Source organism: Suillus paluster (genome assembly GCF_016628075.1).
Source record: "Suillus paluster strain FC165 chromosome Unknown EDB91scaffold_1, whole genome shotgun sequence".
In the NCBI taxonomy this organism is placed as follows: Eukaryota; Fungi; Basidiomycota; class Agaricomycetes; order Boletales; family Suillaceae; genus Suillus; species Suillus paluster.
Window position 1 is genome coordinate 1,856,505 of NW_024537561.1, and position 19,764 is coordinate 1,876,268.

Below are 19,764 nucleotides of genomic sequence, written 5' to 3' on the forward strand. Positions count from 1 at the left end.
ACTCTGCGAGCGCCTTCCTCCGGAACTGACCGTCGACGAGAATAGAATTACGTACCTAACGGAGAAAGTCAAAAACGACGTCATATGAACACCAAGTTACATAATCCCGTGGCTGCGAGGAAAGAAATATCTGCTCGTTCATTTCGCTTTTTTTCAACCCAATCACAACCAGAGACAAAAAAAACTGCTCCGCATATTGCATAAATGGATAAGACCGGGTACGTTGCACGTGATCCGAAATGGATAGAATCTGTCATTGTCGAGACTCAATTGGACGCGACGACATCGCGATGTGCTTCTGTCCCTTTCCTGAGGCAAAAACCGGAAAGTCATGATGTGCACAGAGAGCAGTAGGCCCACATATTATCAGCTGATGATGTTTCCCGATTGCAGTAGGACTGCTTACGCCCAAGGCGTCCTCCTGGTATAAAGATCCTGGACTTTCGACAATGAAAAGACCCATTCTCCATCCATCCTTTCACAACCAACTATACAACTTTCTTCAGTCCAAAAACTAGTCATGAAGGTGACGATGCACCCCCCTGTCATCGAATTCAAAGATCTGACGTGCCTTTAGATTATCGCTATTCTTTACAAGGGCGGTGATGCTGCTACGAGCGAGCCCCGTCTCCTCGGTGCTGTGGAGAACCAGGCTCGTATTGTCTCGGATGATAGATTATCTACAACTTGCTTACTTTCAACTTTCTATACAGCTCGGTATTCGCAAGTGGCTTGAGTCTCAAGGCCACGAGTTCATCGTATGTGTCGATGTTCCTCTTGCTTGTTCAGTTGCTCAATCCATCCACATGTGTAGGTGTCCGACTCCAAGGAGGGCCCTGACAGCGACTTCCAGAAGCACATCGTTGATGTATGCCCACTACTGTATCTCTATATATATACCCGGATACTGATTTCTGTCTTAGGCTGAGATCTTGATCACGACCCCATTCCACCCCGGGTACCTCACTGCAGAGTTGGTCGAGAAGGTATGTTGATCATATTTCTAGATCGAGTCATTGATATTCAACGGTTCATACTCCTGACAGGCCAAGAATCTTAAGCTCTGTGTCACCGCTGGTGTTGGCTCTGACCACATTGACCTCAACGCCGCTGTCAAACGTGGCATTCAAGTCCTGGAGGTTTCAGGCTCCAATGTCGTCTCCGTCGCTGAGCATGTTGTGATGTCTATCCTCTTGCTCGTTAGGAACTTTGTTCCAGCACATGAGGTATGACGATCCGCTGGCGCGCGCTTCCCTCTGTTGATTTCTCGCCATCCTTAGATGATCGAGCGTGGAGACTGGATGGTCTCTGATATTGCTCGCAACGCCTTCGATCTCGAGGGCAAGGTCATTGGCACCATTGGTGCTGGTCGTATCGGTTACCGCGTCCTCCAGCGTTTGATGCCCTTCGACTGCAAGGAGCTCATCTACTATGATTACGCTCCCCTGCCTGAAGGTTCGTACTCTATACTCGGTCATCTCCAGCTTGACTGATGCAATTACAGCTGCTGCTAAGGCCGTCAATGCTCGTCGCGTCGAGGACCTCAAGGAGTTCGTCTCGCAGTGCGACGTTGTCACTGTAAACTGCCCCCTGCACGAGGGTACAATTGGTCTTGTCAACGCTGAGCTCCTCAAGCACTTCAAGAAGGGTGCATGGATCGTCAACACCGCTCGTGGTGCCATCTGTGACAAGGACGCTGTAGCTGCTGCTCTTGCAAGTGGTCACCTGAAACGGTTCGTGACCCCACTACGTGATATCTGTATATCGAGTTAACATGACGATAGGTTACGCCGGCGATGTTTGGGACGTCCAGCCCGCACCTAAAGACCACGTCTTGCGCACGGCTAAGAACGTCCTTGGCGGTGGTAACGGCATGGTACCTCACTATTCTGGTACCACTCTCGATGCTCAGGCTCGTTATGCAAACGGCACCAAGAGCATCATCGAGAACTACCTTTCTGGCAAGCCCCAGGAGCCTCAAAACATCATTGTTGGTGTTGGCAAGTTCGAGACCAAGGCTTGTGAGTACCTATTTAGACCTTTCGGTCGTTGGTCTTTTCTGACATGTTTTTGTAGACGGTCAGCGTTGAAGTGCAGACGTGTCTGCCTGATATCATCATCAATATGTACACAAAATAGATATGGATTTGTATGTCTATGGAAAGAATATCGAACAAGGATGTACGATAGTTGAAAATAATACGATGAAACGTTCATATGAAGTCTAGTTCACTTGCTGGAGACTGCAGATTTGAGACAGAAACAGAGCAAACCTTTCAAACAATTCCATCAGCCTGCATATCTGACAGTTCGCTGCTCACGCGAGAGTGCGACTTCTATTTTTGGATGAGTACAAATAAGGGACAACATAGTGAAGGAGAATTTGACTCTCATGCAGGCTCAGCCTTGACTGTGACAGGACACTTCGGTCACCCCTCTCAAGGTACCTCTTAGGTACCTATATTCTGGCTTAGAAACCTGTTGAGCTCTGACGAGTCGGGAGGGACGGAAGACGAACCGAAGAGGAAGTTAGCGATGTCAGAGTGAGACATAACGAGCGCAACCCAGCTGAACGACGAGGCGACGCAATGACGTTGGCTGAGGCTCGTCATTATTGGACTACTTATTTCTATGATATTTCTATGACATCCATTATTTAGCATATCCATACTAACTACGTATAAAGCTACGAGTCTGGCATTCAGGGATCTCAGTTTCTAACAGATACTGAGATGTAAGCCATTATATTTTCCCTTATTATACAAAGTGCTAACGAGACGTAGAATACATTCTCTATCAGGTACTATAGCTGTGCTACGAGTTTCTAACAGATACTGAGATAATACATTCTCTATCAGCTCTTACTCTGTTCCCGCTCGCCTGTGATCACCACAAAACCCACCTAAGGGGTATGATTTTAGATGGTATTCCCATGCAATATAGGTTGCAACCCAGGCCATCCCAATACTTTCCCTAGGGCACCTGGGCCAACTGGGCCAATGTATTCAGTCTGTCCCATGACCCAAGTAGGCTATCCCAAGCAGCAATTTTAAGGGTTATCCCAGTATCAGCTAGGGTGTCAGGGGTCCATCTCTACAAAAGACACACTTCACTTCTCTTGAAAACAAGGTGGTCCTGTTGGCTGTGACGTCTCGGGTTTCTCCATTTCGGTCGATGACATGAGTGTCGGGACGTCTTCTTGCCTTCGATCTCGGTGAGGCGCAGACCCCTGGAACTGCTTATTCGGACGTTCTCCTCGATCCACAGCTGATTGCATTCTGCCATACATTTTTCGCTGTGAACACAAGTGCTGACCGAGCTCTCACTATCAGATATTGATCCCCCTCGCTCTCCACAGCGAGATTGCACCATTCGACTTGAATGAGTTGTTTGAGTCGAACTCGGGCGCCACCAGCCCCTCTGCCGACCCCGACTTGCAAGGACACCTGAGCATGGGCGGTGCCCTCCTCCTGGCCTTCACATTCATTTCCATCAGCCTCCTGGTCACCTACCATTGGTGGAGGCCGAAGATCCCCATCAATTTGTTTTTCGGCTGGTGCCCCTGCTTTATTCCCATCCGTCGTGGCAGCAGCAGGTCCAGGTTCAAAATGACCTCCCTCCCTCCCACTCTCGACACTTGCATTACCACCACTGCTGCCACAGCAGGCTCCACCACCTCCGACCGCAACTCGTTTTAGAGTTCCGATGCTGGGCCACCACTACAATCTGCTGAGTGTGTCAGCAGCATCCAGGACTCGCCCAGGACTGATGGGTCCCTGCCCTTCCCTCTTCACTTTCGAGCAGATGGAGAGCCTGAGATCGAGCACATTTCAGTGTGAGCCATCTTCCCCTTTGTTTTCTCCTTGCTTTGGGCGCTGATCCTCCCATCTGGGCACACAGCTATGGTATGACCATGAAGACACTCAAGCAAAAATGCAACCAGCTAGGCCTCAGCTCCACTGGAATGAAGGCAGTCCTCTGCGAGTGACTGGAGTCATTCAGTGCTGACCACAATGTGTGGGACAGGTGAGTGGAAAATGTTCCACTTTTGATGCTCTCAGAAGCTCAACCATATAATCAAGGCTCCGTCCAGGTGCTTGCAAGGCCCACAAAGGCCTGTGAGCTGGCCGCTCTACAGGCAAACCGAGGGCAACCCACCTGAAGCAGTCCATGCAGCGATGCACTCAGTTGCTCGGCTTGATGACTTCTTTGGACAGCATGCCTGTCATTGTCAGCTGTTCGAAAGACACACAGACTGCAGCTGAAAGGGATGCACTGATCCCATGGGTAAGTCTCTCCTTTTCGATCTGCCAGGAAAGGTGGGACTGAACCTGATGCCACTGCCTTGCAGGCCATTGCCATCGACGATCAGTACCCATACCAGCTAACTGACGGCATGGTCCTGCTGACGACCAACCTCACCCCTCCAGCTGGTGACCACACTCCTGCCAGTGCTGCTGGTGTCCCTGATGCACTCTTGGCAGATGCCATCATCCACAATTTCAGCACAAGGCTGCTCGGCATAGTTCAAGGTCATCTGAATCAGTCAAGAACTAGTGGACTGCCTGCTGGACCTGCTGCCGATGCGGAACTTGAGATGGTATGCTATGTTCCTCCTGTTGGCTGTGGGCTGCTAATTATTCTATTATTTGATTTTTCAGTGCAATGCTGCCAGCTCTGAGTCGCCCTCCGCAACTGGCTGCATGCCAGCAGTGCCTGCAGCAGAGTCCAATGATGGCAAGGCATGCATCCTTGTGCTTGGAGATGGCACTGAGCTGCATGTCGGAGAACATGGAATTCTGGACCCCCCTGCCATCAGCTTCATGAATGACATTGAGAGGCTTAATGCCATGTGGGACGACCACACAGACCATTGGAAGGACAGGTCCATCATCACGATTCAAGGGCACCCAATTGCCATCAAGCACTGGCCCTTGCTCTATCAATATTGCCACAACAGCCAGTGGAAGGGCACAAAGAACAAATGGTCCAAATGGCAGGTATGTATGTTTGATGATAAATCCTGCTGGTCTGATCCATACTCCCTTACTAGGCTGTTGTCATGCGCTATCGGCAAGGCAGTCCGCAGGAGTTTTGGACAGAGTTCAGTAGCATGAAGGGTGAGCAATTGAAGTTCACGGCCATTGTAGACAAACTTCGCGGCGAGTGCATGGCAGCTGACGCTGCTCTCACACAGCGTGCACATGAGGAATTCCATGCTGAGTTCAGTGATTTGTTGACTTACCATCGTGGAGGAGAGCAGCATGTCACGAGCAAACCTTCAGCAATTGTGAAAAGGTACAGGGCACTTGCTGCTAGTAGGTAGATAGTCTAGTGCACCTGTCTGTGAAAAATACAGCCACTGTGTCTTCTGCAGTCGGTCAGAATTCAAATAAGAGGGGCCAACACTGTAAATAAGGGGCTCTTGCTTCATCTCTTCCACCTCCCCCACTTCAATTCAAACACAGGTAAAAGTACTCAGATCTTGTTCCATGAGTGCCACATCATACTTATTGTCGTCAGTATAGAATCCACGCACACTATGTCAACGCCAGTCAAAAACCACACCACAGTGATGGGGAGCGGTCCTGACCCAAGCCCAGAGCCTGAAATGGACTTTGAGATACATGACAGTGATATCAGACATTTTGCACAGCTCGGCTTTGCACTGTCTGTCAAAGAGCTTGCAAAGCGACACAGATTTCATGAGGACACCATCCAGAGTGTTTATGCACAGCTGAACAACTATGCCAAGGCAATGGAAGTCATTGAGGAGATGCAGGATGCCGCAGAGGAGCGAGCAGTGGCTGTGATATTGAAGAGGAAGGAGGACATCAAGGAAGAAGAGGAGTAAACAGTCCATGATGGTCATTACTGCACTACTTATGTTACTATACAAATCACGCAACTTGGATATACTCCCTATGATGCCCTTCCTGCAGTGTTCTCGAGCTTAGCTACCTTCACCTTCTCATCAGTGTACTACAGGATTCGGAGGAGGCACAGATGTACCCGTGTTCAAGGGTGATCACCCTTGAATGCATCAATGATCACCCATCTCAATGAGAGGAAGGCCAAGAGCATGACAGAAATATGTTTCCGTTCCTGAACACCTCGTGACAGCACAAGAAAAACAGATGTGTTTGAGTGACATCAATTATTGATGTAATACTGTACAGTGCAAAAAAACAAAGTTCAGCCACATGGACAGCACCTCCCACAGTGCGGACACTTGACAGCAGGAGGCCTATCAGGGTTGAAAAAATGCTGGCATGGTTCAACTGGGTCATCATTTGATGAGATAAGGTACTTAACTATGGTCAAGTTGAAAAATTCAGCACTCCAGCTGTCATGAATGTTACCAACTGCACCTAAATTTCGATTATCAAACCCTAAGTCACCTTATCCGATAAGATTAGATTAGATAGATCCCTGATAAGATAAGATGGATAACCGATTAACGATCACTATCTTGAATTCACATCTACTCTATATCGATGTCATCCATCTATATCTGTAACCCTAGATAACCGAACTCATCATATCCTTAGAAGTCCTACGATTAGGCAACGGGTTACATCATAAGCATCTACATGCCTCTATGATCGAACCATAACCGAGAGTACCTTACGAGCTATCTCTCAAAGAGTCATCATCCCTCATCATCGCACACCTTCACTTCTCATGACATGTTAAGAGTTACCTCTGTCATTCACCGAACCCCTTACATAAGAACCTGTTGCACAGTCACAGCAGAACCCTGAACCCCTATCACAGAAGTACTGCTCATAGAGAAGCATACTCATTACCGAAGACCCTGGAGAAACCCTTAGATCCGATCGTACCCGATACATCTCCAGATCCAGGTTCCATCTAGATCCTAGATCTAGATTCCAGATCCTATCTCTTATCGAGATCCTTAATTACCGCTCGAGACTTCTTGTCACAGAACTCTCTCACACCCTTCTTAATCTCCGTCCACCCTGAATAGAAGCAGTCCCTGAGAACCCTGCTTAATCACCGATACCCTTGGCCCTATGAACCCTTTACCCTTCTCTTCTTGTAGTTGATTGGTTGATAAGACGCCCTATACCCTAGGTGCAATGTTATGACCGTATATAGTTATATCACATACCTTTCATACTCAGATAACTCCGCCCCAATAGTAGTATATAGTCTAGGTAGTAGTCAGTAGTACTCCTTAGACTTAACCTCCTCGTTTCTACGTCATCGTAGGGCCTAGACGTTCCTCTCAATACCATCCTCGCTTTACTCTCTACAGACTGAGTCCTGTGGTGTGATCTAGACTCCAGACACCTACTAGTTAGGTTAAGGGACGCTGGTCATAACATTAGCCCCCCCACTCGCAAATCTTCCTAAGTGGCCAGCACCTCTTGATGTGGAGGTATTGGCAGCCTCCTCGTTGGAATGAGTGGGTGCCATAAGGCACTGGACCAATGCCGATGTCCAGCAGATTGTTGTGAAAGAGTTCCAAGAATTGTTCTGATGACTGTAAGTGTTCATCAACACCTTTCCAGCCAGATGGTACACAGCCAGGACTCACCATTGGGGCATCAGCCTCTGCTATCCGGTCACCGGAGGATATTTTGCGAAAAATATAGCCAGACTTGATGTCGGACTCACGCAACCAGGCTGAGAGTGCCCTGACAGGGCAGATGTGGGCCTCGTGTGGCGGAAGGACCCACAAGTGGAATGGTTTGATTTCTGGGTGGTAGTTAGACATGTATATAGAAAGAAAAAATCAATCTCAGGCTGCCACGAACCTCCACTCTGATGAGTCTTGCGGAAAGGAAGGTGGAGGATCACCTGGTCCCCCATCACTTGAAGGTCATGAGCCTGAATCTTGAGGACCTCATCGAAGTGCAGCATACATATGAATGCTAGGGTGTATGCAGCCTGCAGAAGCCTCCGAGCACAGCCACCACCCCAGCAGTCCAATGACCCGTGCTCACCAGGCTGGTATGCACGGATGGTCCAGTTTTGAGGGAGGTGGTTGTGATGGTAGAGCTTGAGTAGACCATCCTGCGAGGCATTTAGTATTATGAATGTTTGATTGAACAAAGCATGAACTACTCACTGTTGTTGTGGCACGTGCACTGTTTGCCACTTTGCCAGCCTTGACCTGTCCGTGGGTTGAGCAAACTCATCAGGAAGAGGGACACCGAAGCTGACCTTGCGACGACATAGGGAGCACATGAAGGAGGACACCTCGACAGAAATCGAGGGATTGCCTACCATGATACCACCTCCAGCATCAGATTCATGCCATGGCATGTTGCTGAGGCCCTGGAGCCTACCAAACATGTACGTCATTGCCGCACGCATCTTCTGAGCATGGCTGTACGTCCCATGCTCCTCGCTTGATGGTTTTGGTGAGCCATCAATGTTGGTCAAGTTGCACGAGTTCATGATCCAGGCCATGATGAGCCATGGCACATCAGCACGTGGTTGTTTGCAAAAAAAAAATTCATCTTTGCACAGCAGGTGCATGCTGGCAAGGAAAGCAAGCAAGGCATTCATTAACCTAAGTACCAACAGCGACACTGTCAGAATCATGAGGGACAATGCAAACGGACACACAAACCTCTTGTATTCCGCATCGGTGCCTTTGGTGACACCCTTGGATGCATCCATGAGGGTGGACTGCAGCTTGGTGAAGTCCAGTGCATTTTCACTCATCTCAACCAGGGTTTTCTGCTCAGCCACGACATCTTCGGCGATGTCGTCCATTTCAAGGCTGCTGGTTGAAGCAGATGGAAGGACAGACACTGCTAAGGCCTGGAAAATGCTCTATGGACTTGGTGACAGCAGACATCATGGTAGGTGGTGTAAGAGGGAGAACGGACTATGGGGCCCCCCTTGAGGCTGAAATTTGAAATTGGGCTGTGAGCTTGAAACACGATGGTGAGTTCAAGAACTTGAGGGATGAAGGCCTGAAGGGGGATGAAGGCATGATAGCTGAGAAGCCAAGCCAGCAGCTGGATCATCTGTTGACAAATGCAGGACCGTGTTAGTGCCCATCAGGACAGTCATTTTCCGGTGGGGGGCAGCCTCTGCTGCACCAAACCTCCCTACGTTTTGCAGGGAGGTGCACCCATTCACTAGGTGTTTCTTTGGTGAAAAAAGACGATCTAACCTGTGTGACATTGTGAATTGCAGCCCTACGAGAATCATGACTCACTGTCACGAGTTCCATGTACAAATCATTTTTCTTACCTTAACGTCGCATCTAAGTCTAAGCGCCCGAGCCACATGACTACTTCACCTCTTCACACCCATCACATATCACCCTGCATTCCGATCACCAGTCACAGAAGCTCCAGTACCCTACGCCCATATTGCACCCTTCACATCGCCGATAGCATCTCCGATCAACATAACGATCGATCTTCCATCTGAGGGCTCTCCCACTCCACGAGCTAGAACCATAGCACTTCCTATCGCTGCACCTATTGGATCTTGGATCTCTATCTGAGATAGATCTTCTATTTAATCTCCATCTCTTCTCTTCTATTCAGATGCGATCTCTTATCAGAACCTATGATCCAAACCCTTATGCCTGAAGCTTCTATTCTCGCCTTCCTGTTTAGTGATTGCCTATTCTGTCTTGGTCCGTGCATAGTTCTCATAGTATATAAACCCTAGTCGGTAGTCAGTAGTTCTTTAGTGTAAACCTCTTGTACTTTCCGTAGAGAATCTACTTGACGTCTATCGCTCCTTCCCCTCCGTGTGAGCTCTAGACTTAACCTCTTCGGACACTTGTCCTTAGTGGCCATCGTCGTGACTCTCTCTCTCTTTCCTCTTGTTTGTTGTTTGAGTCCTGGTCTGATTGCTTGAGACTATAAATTGTCGAGAGTCATCACACTCACCAGAGCAGCTGCAATAGCAAGCGATCATTGAGTGATCGTGTACTAAGTCTTAGCCATTGACAATATATTAGTGCATGGTGAGGTTAAGATTGAAGCCAATGTACCTTTTCAATCCAGCAGTTTGCCAGATTGCCCAATCCCAGTGGAGGCCTCCCAGTGGATCCAATCAGAGGTGTTGCCTCGAGACGGGCCTGGGAAGGATGAAACTTCACGGGTTGGGGATCTGCAGAAGGAGGGAAGGCAGTTGATGGCACACACAAGCTTGCGGGTATATCATGCAGGACCCATGCTGCAAACGCTGCTCTCTTTCCTCCCATCAGAAATCTACCACAGTCCTTTCCAAAGAGCTTACCATTTCCGCAACAAGACTGCGCACTCCTTTAAAACTTGGTTAGGTAAATTGTGATGCCCTCGGTGAGTGACAACCAATGTACCTCCTCAATTTTCTCGCCCTTTCCCGCATTTTGTTTCCGTGCTGTGCAGCGTGTCACTTTCCACTTGTCCAATGTGAGCCTTGGGCTTATTTAAGCACACTCAACTGCTCTCATTTGAGGCCAGCCGCAATTGACAACTTTGCCAAGGGTCAATGCCTGCTCAAGGGGGATTGGATCATCAGAGGGTGTCTGATGTCCTCTCGTCGAGCTGATCGCTTGTATGTGGATCAGGGTTATGAAGGGCATGTCACAAACAGTCACTTCATGACTGTTCATGACCCGACCATCGTTTTTTGGGGTTGAAAGTATACTTCTACTACTAGTATTGTCACTATTGTGTATGCCATCAAGTGTACATTATATACTATCAATGTATTGAATAGCCATCCAGTCATTAAATATATTGTGGCAGAACCTACAGAGCAAAACCTTTGACTGTTGGCAACCTATATTGTATTGACAGAGCCCAATGTGACATGTGATAGTTGCCTATTTTTGACACTGACACCTAGTGCTGCCATGGTCCAGTTCAATCCAGTGCAAAATACAACTTTACACTGCAACACAAACTGGGGAAGGTTAACAACACTGCTGATGCTCTGTCCAGGAGGCCAGACCACAGGGGGGGGGGGGGGGGTAGAAAATGACAATTCCAATCACGTGCTTTTGAAACCCGAGTTTTTCCACATCAAAGCTGCAAAAAGAGGTCAGATTCTGATAGAAGGAGAAAAATCACTATTGAAGTGTATCAGAAACTGCACTGACTTAGATCTGGAAGTCCGAAATGCTATCAAAACCCTTAAGAAAGCTCCTGTACAGTTGAGGAAAGGACTAGAGGAGTGGAATACAGAGGATGGACTTATCCTATTCAGAGGACTGGTTTATGTTCCCAATAATAAGGAAATACATTGCTCAGTGTTAGAGATCTTCCACAACTCGCCTGCAGCAGGACATAGGGGACATGCCAAAACCCTCAAATTGGTTTCCCATAATTATTGGTGGCCCCAAATGCAGAAGTGGGTCAATGACTACGTAGATGGATGTGATCAATGCAAGCAGACAAAGGTGTTACTATCTAAACCCCACAGACCCTTGAAGCCAAACAAAATCCCAGAAGGTCCCTGGCAAACCATTAGTTGTGACCTTATCATTGATCTACCCATCTCCCAGGGCAAGTACAGTATCCTAGTAGTTGTTGATCATTTCATGAAGCAAGCACACCTTGCTCCTACCAACAAGGACATTACTTCTAACGGAATTACGGACTTATTTCTCAAACACGTGTGGAAATTACATGGAACACCAAAGAAGGTGATTTCCAATAGGGGAACACAATTTGTGTCAAAGTTTATGCAGGAAGTTTCAAAGAGACTAGGAACCAAGTGGTCCATGTCAACAGTGTATCATCCTCAGACTGACGGAAAAACTGAACAAGTCAATCAAGAAGTAGAACAATATCTTCGACTCTTCACGTCTTATCATCAAAATGACTGGGTATTATGGCTTCCCATTGCAGAATTCACACATAACAATTCCATAACAACTACTGGACATTCTCCCTTCAAAACTCTCTATGGCTATAACCCTGAATTCGTCATTTCTCCCAACTCCTCCAATACAGTTCCTCAAGCCAATGAGAGAGTAGCTGAGATGAAAGAAGCGCAGAAAGAAGCGAAGGCAATGCTAGAAATAGCAAATGATCAAATGAAATGCTTCTATGATTATGGAGTAAAAACACACCCATTTTGGAAGTTGAACAGAAGGTCTGGTTAGATGCCAAGAATATCAAACAATGGCGCTAAAGTCAGAAGTTGTCGGATCACCACCTTGGCCCCTTCAAAATACTCGAGCGAATAGGTGAGCTAAACTACCGGATCAAATTACCCCAATCATATCAGATCCATCTGGTGTTTCATGTGGGATTACTCACTCTACACAAAACTTCCACACTAACACCTTGAGTTGCCCTGCTATGTCCACCTCCTGAAATTGTTCATACTGGAGAAGAATATGAAGTAGAAGCAGTAATATCCAGCCGAATATGGCAATGGAAACTGCAATACTTGACAAAATGGAAAGGATATCCATTGGAAGAAGTGACATGGGAAAAAGAAGAAAATCTGAAGAACTTCCCCAGATTAGTTAGCAAATTTTATGCCACACATCCTGACACTCCAAAATTGCACCAAATTGCCAGTTCTATTATTCCAATTCTTCAAACACCTGGTTTCCTTGAATGGCAACAAAAAAATATCCGACCATCTTATACATGTATTCATGAGGATGCTCATCCTAAAAAGGGAGTAATGTCACAAATTCCCAATATGAACCATTTTTCATTTCTTGGCTTTCCTCTGGTTACTTCTCATTCCCAAGCCAGTCACGTGATTTCACTTCCTGTCACATTTTCACCTCTTCACATATCACCCATTGTATCTCCAATTGGTTCCCCTACTCCACGGGCTAGAATGATCTCTCTGCTTATATATCACAATGTCATACTACATCATCTGCAGTTATCATACAACTCTTTTCTCATTGGCTGATTTGTTTTATACTCAGATATCTCTGATTCAATGTTATGTATATAAGTAGGTTAGTTAGCATAAATACTCCTTAGACTTAACCTCTTCATTCTCTACACTTGTAGTAGGCTTGGATGTTCACGCTCAATCCTATCTTTGCTCATTATCATCAACTGTGTGTCACGAATTCCTAATACAAATCATTTTTCATTTCTCAGTTTTCCTTCGGCTACTTCCAGTACCTGAACCGGTCACGTGACACCTTCACCTATCGCATCTCCGATTGGCTCCCCTACTCCATGAGCTAGAACAATCTTGCTTCCCAAAGAAGAACCAGTCGGATCTTGGGTTTCTGTTTAGTTGCCGTCTTACTCATCTGCTTATATATCATGATGTCATGCTCAGTCATCCACAGTATCGTACAACTCTTTTCTCATTGGCTGATTTCTTTCAGACTCAGATATCTCCTATTCAATGTTATGTATAAAAGTAGGTTAGTTAGCATAAGTACTCCTTAGACTTAACCTCTTCGTTCTCTACAGTTGTAGTAGACCTAGACGTTCACACTCAAATCTATCTTGTTCCATCATCATCTGTGACCGAGTCCTAGTGGTTGTTGTCTGACTTTACCATTCGGTGAACTCAGGTCATAACATTAGGTTAAGTCTTCTTACCACTCTGACTTGAACTTTATCTTGGACATTACCATTCTCGATAAACTTCACTGTGCTATTCTGCTGAGATTTATCTTGTGGATTACATTTAAATTCAATCATCATTCCCCGACACGTTTTGCTATATCAATCTCTTTATGTTATCTCTTTAGTAGAAGTGAACCAGGCCCTCATCTTACTACGAGCCGCCAGTTCATAAGGATCAGTGACACTTAGGTCCTGTTTCCGCACGTCTGCAGTTAGGCCCAAAACACTGCCAACTGTACGCTACATATCTGCTTTCTACATAACAGAACAGCACTCACGACTGTCCTCTCATAGTCTAAATACATTACAATAGGAACCTAGGGTGCTAAAAGTAGACCCAAAAGTTCACCACGTCTTTCGCGAACTCCTCTCGAGTTCTACATAGGTTGACGAACCGCTACACACGCTGCATTCGCACCTTTGTTGCTCCGCCATACAGATCCCGCCTAGTCGAGGCTAGGAATCTCGCACTACACAACAACATTTCCTGTCTGGATTCCCATTGCTCCTTCTTCCATGTCCGAGAATCTAGGAGAAACTGGGATTGTTGCTTCAGAGGATATAGAAGTGATGACGGCTCCGGCAGTGATACAGCCAGTAACAACTCCACCAAGGAGTGCAATCCATTCTCCAGCGCCGCAAGGATGGCTCCCACCATTCCCATCTGTAGAATCATCCACCACCCCAATTGAAGGCCCTTCTGCACCGCAAGGCATCTCCGGTCCCGGAATGAGTACCATCACCCACCGGAGCATTTCGGATGCAATCAACGCTGTCGTTCAAGAAGAAAGGGAGTACACCAGACGCTTGATAGATTGCATGCAGGAGCAGCTCAACGTCCTCAACGATGGCTTGGTAGTAGCCAACAACGAGAACACAGACCTGAGGGTCAGGGTGATGATCATGGAGAACACCTTGTTGCTCACAGAGAATGCCATCACGGCTTTGCAGAGCTCGTCTACAATGAAGATCCCAGGCTCTACATCTGGGACTTCAGGCTCTGATATCAAAATGGCAAAACCAATGGACTTCACAGGAGAGAAGAACTCCATTGACGTTGACACCTTCCTTACTCAGCTCGCAATCTACTTCACCGGTTACCCTGGTGCAACAGAACAACAGAAGTGTACCTGCCTCGTTTCTTTCTGCCAGGGCGCCGCAGCAAAATGGGTGGAAAGCATTACCCCCATGGCCCTTAGCGGCAAACCCAGGTCCTATGATAGCATCAGGAACGACATGAAGGTCATGTGGACTGTCGTCAACAAAGAGGAGAAGGCAGCAAGAGAGTTGGAAGCTCTCCGATAAGGCAATCATACAGTTGGGGAGTACATCTCCATCTTCCATCAGAAGCTTGCCTTCTGTCACTTCTCCGACTATTAGTTGATGTGCAAACTCCGCTTTGGACTAGACCAACGAGTTAAAAACTCCTTGGCCCATATCCACCCTAATAGGAAAGACACTCTGGAGGGGTTGATCAGGGAGGTGCTCATAGTCGGCCAGAACCTGGAGGAACTTGACGACAAGAGGAAGATGAGCTTTACACCCCGCCGCCTGTGGCAAGGTGCTGCTGCAACATCTGCACCAGTAGCACCCAAGACCACGTCACAGGGTGGAAATGCGATGGACATTGATGCAACCAGGACAGGAGGTAGACCCCGACCTCGAGGACAACTGGGACGTGACTTCAAGTGCTACCATTGTGGAGAAGACGGGCATATGGCACGTAACTGCACGGGAAAGCCCCTTGACAAGGGCAAAGGACCAGCTGTCCGAGCTGTCAAGGGAGAAGAAGTTCCAGCAGTGAAAGCACTCACACTGGAAGATATTAACTGCATTGTAAACGAGAGGATCTGCCTCTCCAGCATGTACAACCCAGCGAAGAAAGAGGAACAGAAGGGTTTTTAGGGAGATCGAAGTTGACTGCGAACTTAGATCAGAAGAATCATTTTTCATTCTCGGTGACTCAGCAATTATGTTTGCAGAAGTATCAGAAGTTTGTTCTGGGAATAAACAAGACCATTTCTACTTGCCAGTTATGTTGGAGGGAAAACATAAGAAAGCAGCCGTCAATGCTCTAGTAGACTGCAGAGCAACAAACCTTTCCATCAGTGAAAAGTTTGTCAAAAAGAATCAAGTCCAAACCAAGCAGTTGTTGCAAGCGATGTCGATCCATAATATTGATGAAACAGACAATTCCACCAGACCAATTACAAGTTACACAGATTTAAAGCTCACAATAGGGGATCATGAGGAAGAAGTGGCCTTTCTAATCACAGATCTAGGAACCAATGATGTCATCATTGGAATAGATTGGCTATGATACCACAACCCCAGTATCGACTGGAATGCAGGAAGGGTAACATTAGACCATTGTCCGGTTAAATGTCAAGAAGCCAAGGTCAAGGACAAAAAGACCAAGGCGAAGATGCGAAAAGCCATGAACTTTTTGATCCCTTTGGTGTTGCCCGATTTGATACCGGCAGAAGATGACGAAGATGAGGATATCGAGGAAGCCTCTATCCATCATCAGAGGCAATTGACAGGCTTCAACTCATCACCTTTGTCGCTTGAATTACGAGGACATGTTAGGCTTAAGAATGAAGAACAATTGGACCTTGCTACTACTGTTGGACATGGAGCTACCAAGAATGTGCCTACGATGGAGGAGGTCGAAGATGAAGATTCATCACAGAACATGTGGATCAGATATAAGAGCTCTGTTGCATCAGAGTTAGCGCAACAGGAGGAGAAAAAGAAGGAAAAGAAGCCCGTAGAAGAAATGGTGCCAGAATGGCTCCATGACTATCTTAAGGTCTTCTCTGAAGAAGAGTCTACTCGATTCCCTGAGTCAAAAAAGTGGGATCACAAGGTGGACCTCAAGGATCCTAATGATCTTCCTCCTAACACAAAGGCATATCCCCTGTCACCTGCCGAAAACGAAGCATGTGGGAAGTGGTTAAAGCAAGAGTACAATTTGGGACGACTGAGAGATTCTGAATCTCCAGTAGCAGCTCCTTTCTTCTTTGTTGCTAAGAAGGACGGAAAGCTCAGACCCGTCATGGACTATCGGAGGTTGAATGAGAAAACCATCCGAAACGCATACCCTCTCCCTCATTCTCAAGACCTCATTGATTGTCTCTCCGGTGCAAAGCTCTTTTCGAAAATGGATGTTCGATGGGGTTACAATAATATTAGAATGAAGGAAGGAGACCAGTGGAAGGCTGCCTTCAAAACTCCTTTTGGACACCATGAACCAGTTGTAACATACTTCGGCATGACGAACTCCCCAGCTACTTTCCAAACTATGATGGACCAAATCTTCCAAGATCTGAAGGAAGGCAAGGTTGTTGTAGTCTACATTGATGACATCTTGGTTTTCACCAACGGTGATGTAGAGAACATCGGAAGGTGGTGCATGAGGTACTACAGAGACTGCAGGACAATGATCTCTATCTCAAACCGGAGAAGTGTTCCTTTGAAAAGAAAGAAGTGGAGTTTCTCGGTTTGATCATTAAAGATGGACACGTTTCCATGGATCCAGTCAAGGTTAAAGGAGTCCAAGAATGGCCGACTCCTACCTGTGTCAAGGATATCCAAAGATTCATGGGATTTGCGAACTTTTACCGTCAATTCATTCTCAGTTTCTCGAACATTGCCAGACCCATGAATGAACTTATTAGAAAGAATGTACCATGGGAATGGACAGACAAGCAGGAGAAGGCTTTCAAAACTCTGAAAGACAATTTCACTTCTGCACCAGTACTAGTTATGCCAGATGCAAATAAGAGACAGAAGATAGAGAGTGATGCATCTGACTATGCTACTGGTGGTGTACTTTCTCAGTTGGAAGAAGATGGACTATGGCACCCGGTGGCCTTTTTTAGCAAATCAATGCAGGATGCAGAGCGTAATTACAACATTCACGACAAAGAACTTTTAGCCATTATCCATGCATTGGAGGAGTAGAGGCATTATGTGCAGGGCACACCTCACCCGGTAGAGATTTGGACAGATCACAAGAACCTTGAATACTTAATGACAAGTCAGAAGTTAACTCATAGACAAGCGAGATGGTCCTTGTTCCTTGCAGAGTACAATTTTACACTGCAACACAAACCGGGGAAGGTTAACGACACTGCCGACACTCTGTCCAGGAGGCCAGACCACAGAGGGGGGGTAGAAAATGACAATTCGGATCGCGTGCTTTTAAAACCCGAGTTTTTCCATATCAAAGCCGCAAAAAGAGGTCAGATTCTGATAGAAGGAGAACAATCACTGTTGAAGCGTATCAGAAACTGTACTGATTTGGATTTGGAAGTCCGAAATGCTATTGAAACTCTGAAGAAGGCCCCTGTGCAGTTGAGAAGAGGATTGGAAGAGTGGAATATGGAGGATGGACTCATTCTGTTCAGAGGATTAGTTTATTTTCCCAACAACAAGGAAATATGTTGCTCAGTGCTAGAGATCTTCCATGACTCACCTGCAGCAGGACACATGGGACGCACCAAAACTCTCGAACTTGTCTCGCGAAACTACTGGTGGCCCCAGATGCAGAAATGGGTCGATGACTACATAGATGGATGTGATCGATGCAAGCAAACAAAGGTATTACCGTCAAAACCCCATGGACCTTTGAAACCAAACGAGATTTCAGAAGGACCATGGCAGACTATCAGCTGTGACCTTATCGTCGATCTACCCATCTCCCAAGGAAAGGACAGTATTCTAGTAGTTGTTGACCGCTTCACCAAGCAAACGCATCTTGCTCCGACCACGAAGGATGTTGATTCTAAGGGAATCACGGACTTATTTCTTAATCACGTATGGAAGTTACATGGGACACCGAAGAAGGTGATCTCGGATAGGGGAACACAATTTGTGTCCAAGTTCATGCAGGAAGTCTCAAAAAGACTAGGGACCAAGTGGTCCATGTCAACAGCATATCACCCACAGACAGACGGACAAACAGAACGAGTCAATCAAGAAGTCAAACAGTACCTACAACTCTTCACATCCTACAATCAGTCTGATTGGGTTTCTTGGCTTCCAATTGCTAAATTCACACATAACAATTCCATAACGATCACTGGACATTCCCCATTCAAATGTGTCTACGGCTACAACCCCGAATTCACAATTTCCCCTAACTCTTCCAACATGATTCCCCAAGCCGATCAAAGACTAGCCGAGATGAAGGAGGCACAAGAAGAGACGAAGGCAATGCTAGAAATAGCGAACGATTGAATGAAGTGCTTTTATGACCATAAGGTAAAAGATGCACCAGAATTCAAACCAGGCGACAAGGTATGGTTAGACGCGACAAACATCAAACAATGCCGTCCAAGCCAAAAGTTGTCCGAACCGCCGTCTTGGACCATTCAAAATTGAAGAGAAGACTGGACGAGCTAAACTACAAGTTGAAACTCCCTGTTAAATATCACATTCACCCAGTTTTCCATGTATCGCTACTCACCCCGCATCAAACCTCTCAATTCGTTGATCGCCCACCTCTAACGTGTCTGCCTCTGGAGATTGTTGACCAAGTCCCAGAATATGAAGTAGAGCAAATATTGCAAATGCGCCTATACAGACGCAAGTTGCAGTATTTAGTAAAATGGAAAGGATATGCAATAGAAGAAGCAACATGGCAGGCAGAAGAAGATGTGAAGAACATGCCGCTCATTGTAGCCGACTTTTGTGCAAAAAACCCCAATGTGGTTAAATCAGCGCATATCTCCGCTTCAATTCTAACAACCCCTGATTTCCTTGAATGGAGACAGAAAAATATACGACCATCTTACATTCGCGAGGATGCTCATCCTAGAAAGGGGGTAATGTCACGAATTCCTAATATGAATCATTTTTCATTTCTCAGTTTTCCTTCGGCTACTTCCAGTACCTGAACCGGTCACGTGACACCTTCACCTATCGCATCTCCGATTGGCTCCCCTACTCCATGAGCTAGAACAATCTTGCTTCCCAAAGAAGAACCAGTCGGATCTTGGGTTTCTGTTTAGTTGCCGTCTTACTCATCTGCTTATATATCATGATGTCATGCTCAGTCATCCACAGTATCGTACAACTCTTTTCTCATTGGCTGATTTCTTTCAGACTCAGATATCTCCTATTCAATGTTATGTATAAAAGTAGGTTAGTTAGTGTAAGTACTCCTTAGACTTAACCCTTCGTTCTCTACAGTTGTAGTAGACCTAGA

At 46.5% G+C, this 19,764-nt stretch overlaps 3 protein-coding genes across 3 annotated transcripts; 2 read left to right on the forward strand and 1 right to left on the reverse strand.

Moving 5' to 3' along the window:
- Positions 1 to 241: 241 nt before the first annotated feature.
- Positions 242 to 2,227, forward strand: EDB91DRAFT_1325769 (uncharacterized protein). The gene is made up of 10 exons (XM_041325212.1): positions 242 to 526; positions 578 to 661; positions 714 to 758; positions 815 to 868; positions 924 to 986; positions 1,047 to 1,226; positions 1,281 to 1,455; positions 1,505 to 1,720; positions 1,785 to 2,021; positions 2,077 to 2,227. Exons 1-10 carry the CDS (start codon positions 521 to 523, stop codon positions 2,088 to 2,090), a joined length of 1,074 nt encoding a protein of 357 aa, XP_041184711.1. The 5' UTR covers positions 242 to 520; the 3' UTR covers positions 2,091 to 2,227.
- A 2,623-nt stretch (positions 2,228 to 4,850) lies between these two features.
- Positions 4,851 to 5,326, forward strand: EDB91DRAFT_1041503 (uncharacterized protein; the record flags this gene model as incomplete). The annotated part of the gene is made up of 2 exons (XM_041312929.1): positions 4,851 to 5,000; positions 5,054 to 5,326. The coding sequence occupies 2 exons, from the start codon at positions 4,851 to 4,853 to the stop codon at positions 5,324 to 5,326; spliced, it is 423 nt and encodes a 140-aa protein (XP_041184712.1).
- An 869-nt stretch (positions 5,327 to 6,195) lies between these two features.
- On the reverse strand, positions 6,196 to 8,430 carry EDB91DRAFT_1041255 (DNA breaking-rejoining enzyme; the record flags this gene model as incomplete). Its single annotated transcript, XM_041312913.1, has 6 exons — positions 6,196 to 6,346; positions 7,365 to 7,510; positions 7,565 to 7,725; positions 7,785 to 8,043; positions 8,099 to 8,143; positions 8,194 to 8,430. 6 exons carry the CDS (start codon positions 8,428 to 8,430, stop codon positions 6,196 to 6,198), a joined length of 999 nt encoding a protein of 332 aa, XP_041184713.1.
- Positions 8,431 to 19,764: the final 11,334 nt, after the last annotated feature.

What these genes read in the sequence shown, in the direction of transcription:
- EDB91DRAFT_1325769 (XM_041325212.1), top strand. An exon ending in TGGAGAACCAGGCTCGTATT is followed by an intron (nt 662 to 713) that starts GTCTCGGATGAT and finishes CTTTCTATACAG; the next exon opens with CTCGGTATTCGCAAGTGGCT. An exon ending in AGCTGCTGCTCTTGCAAGTG is followed by an intron (nt 1,721 to 1,784) that starts GTCACCTGAAAC and finishes ACATGACGATAG; the next exon opens with GTTACGCCGGCGATGTTTGG.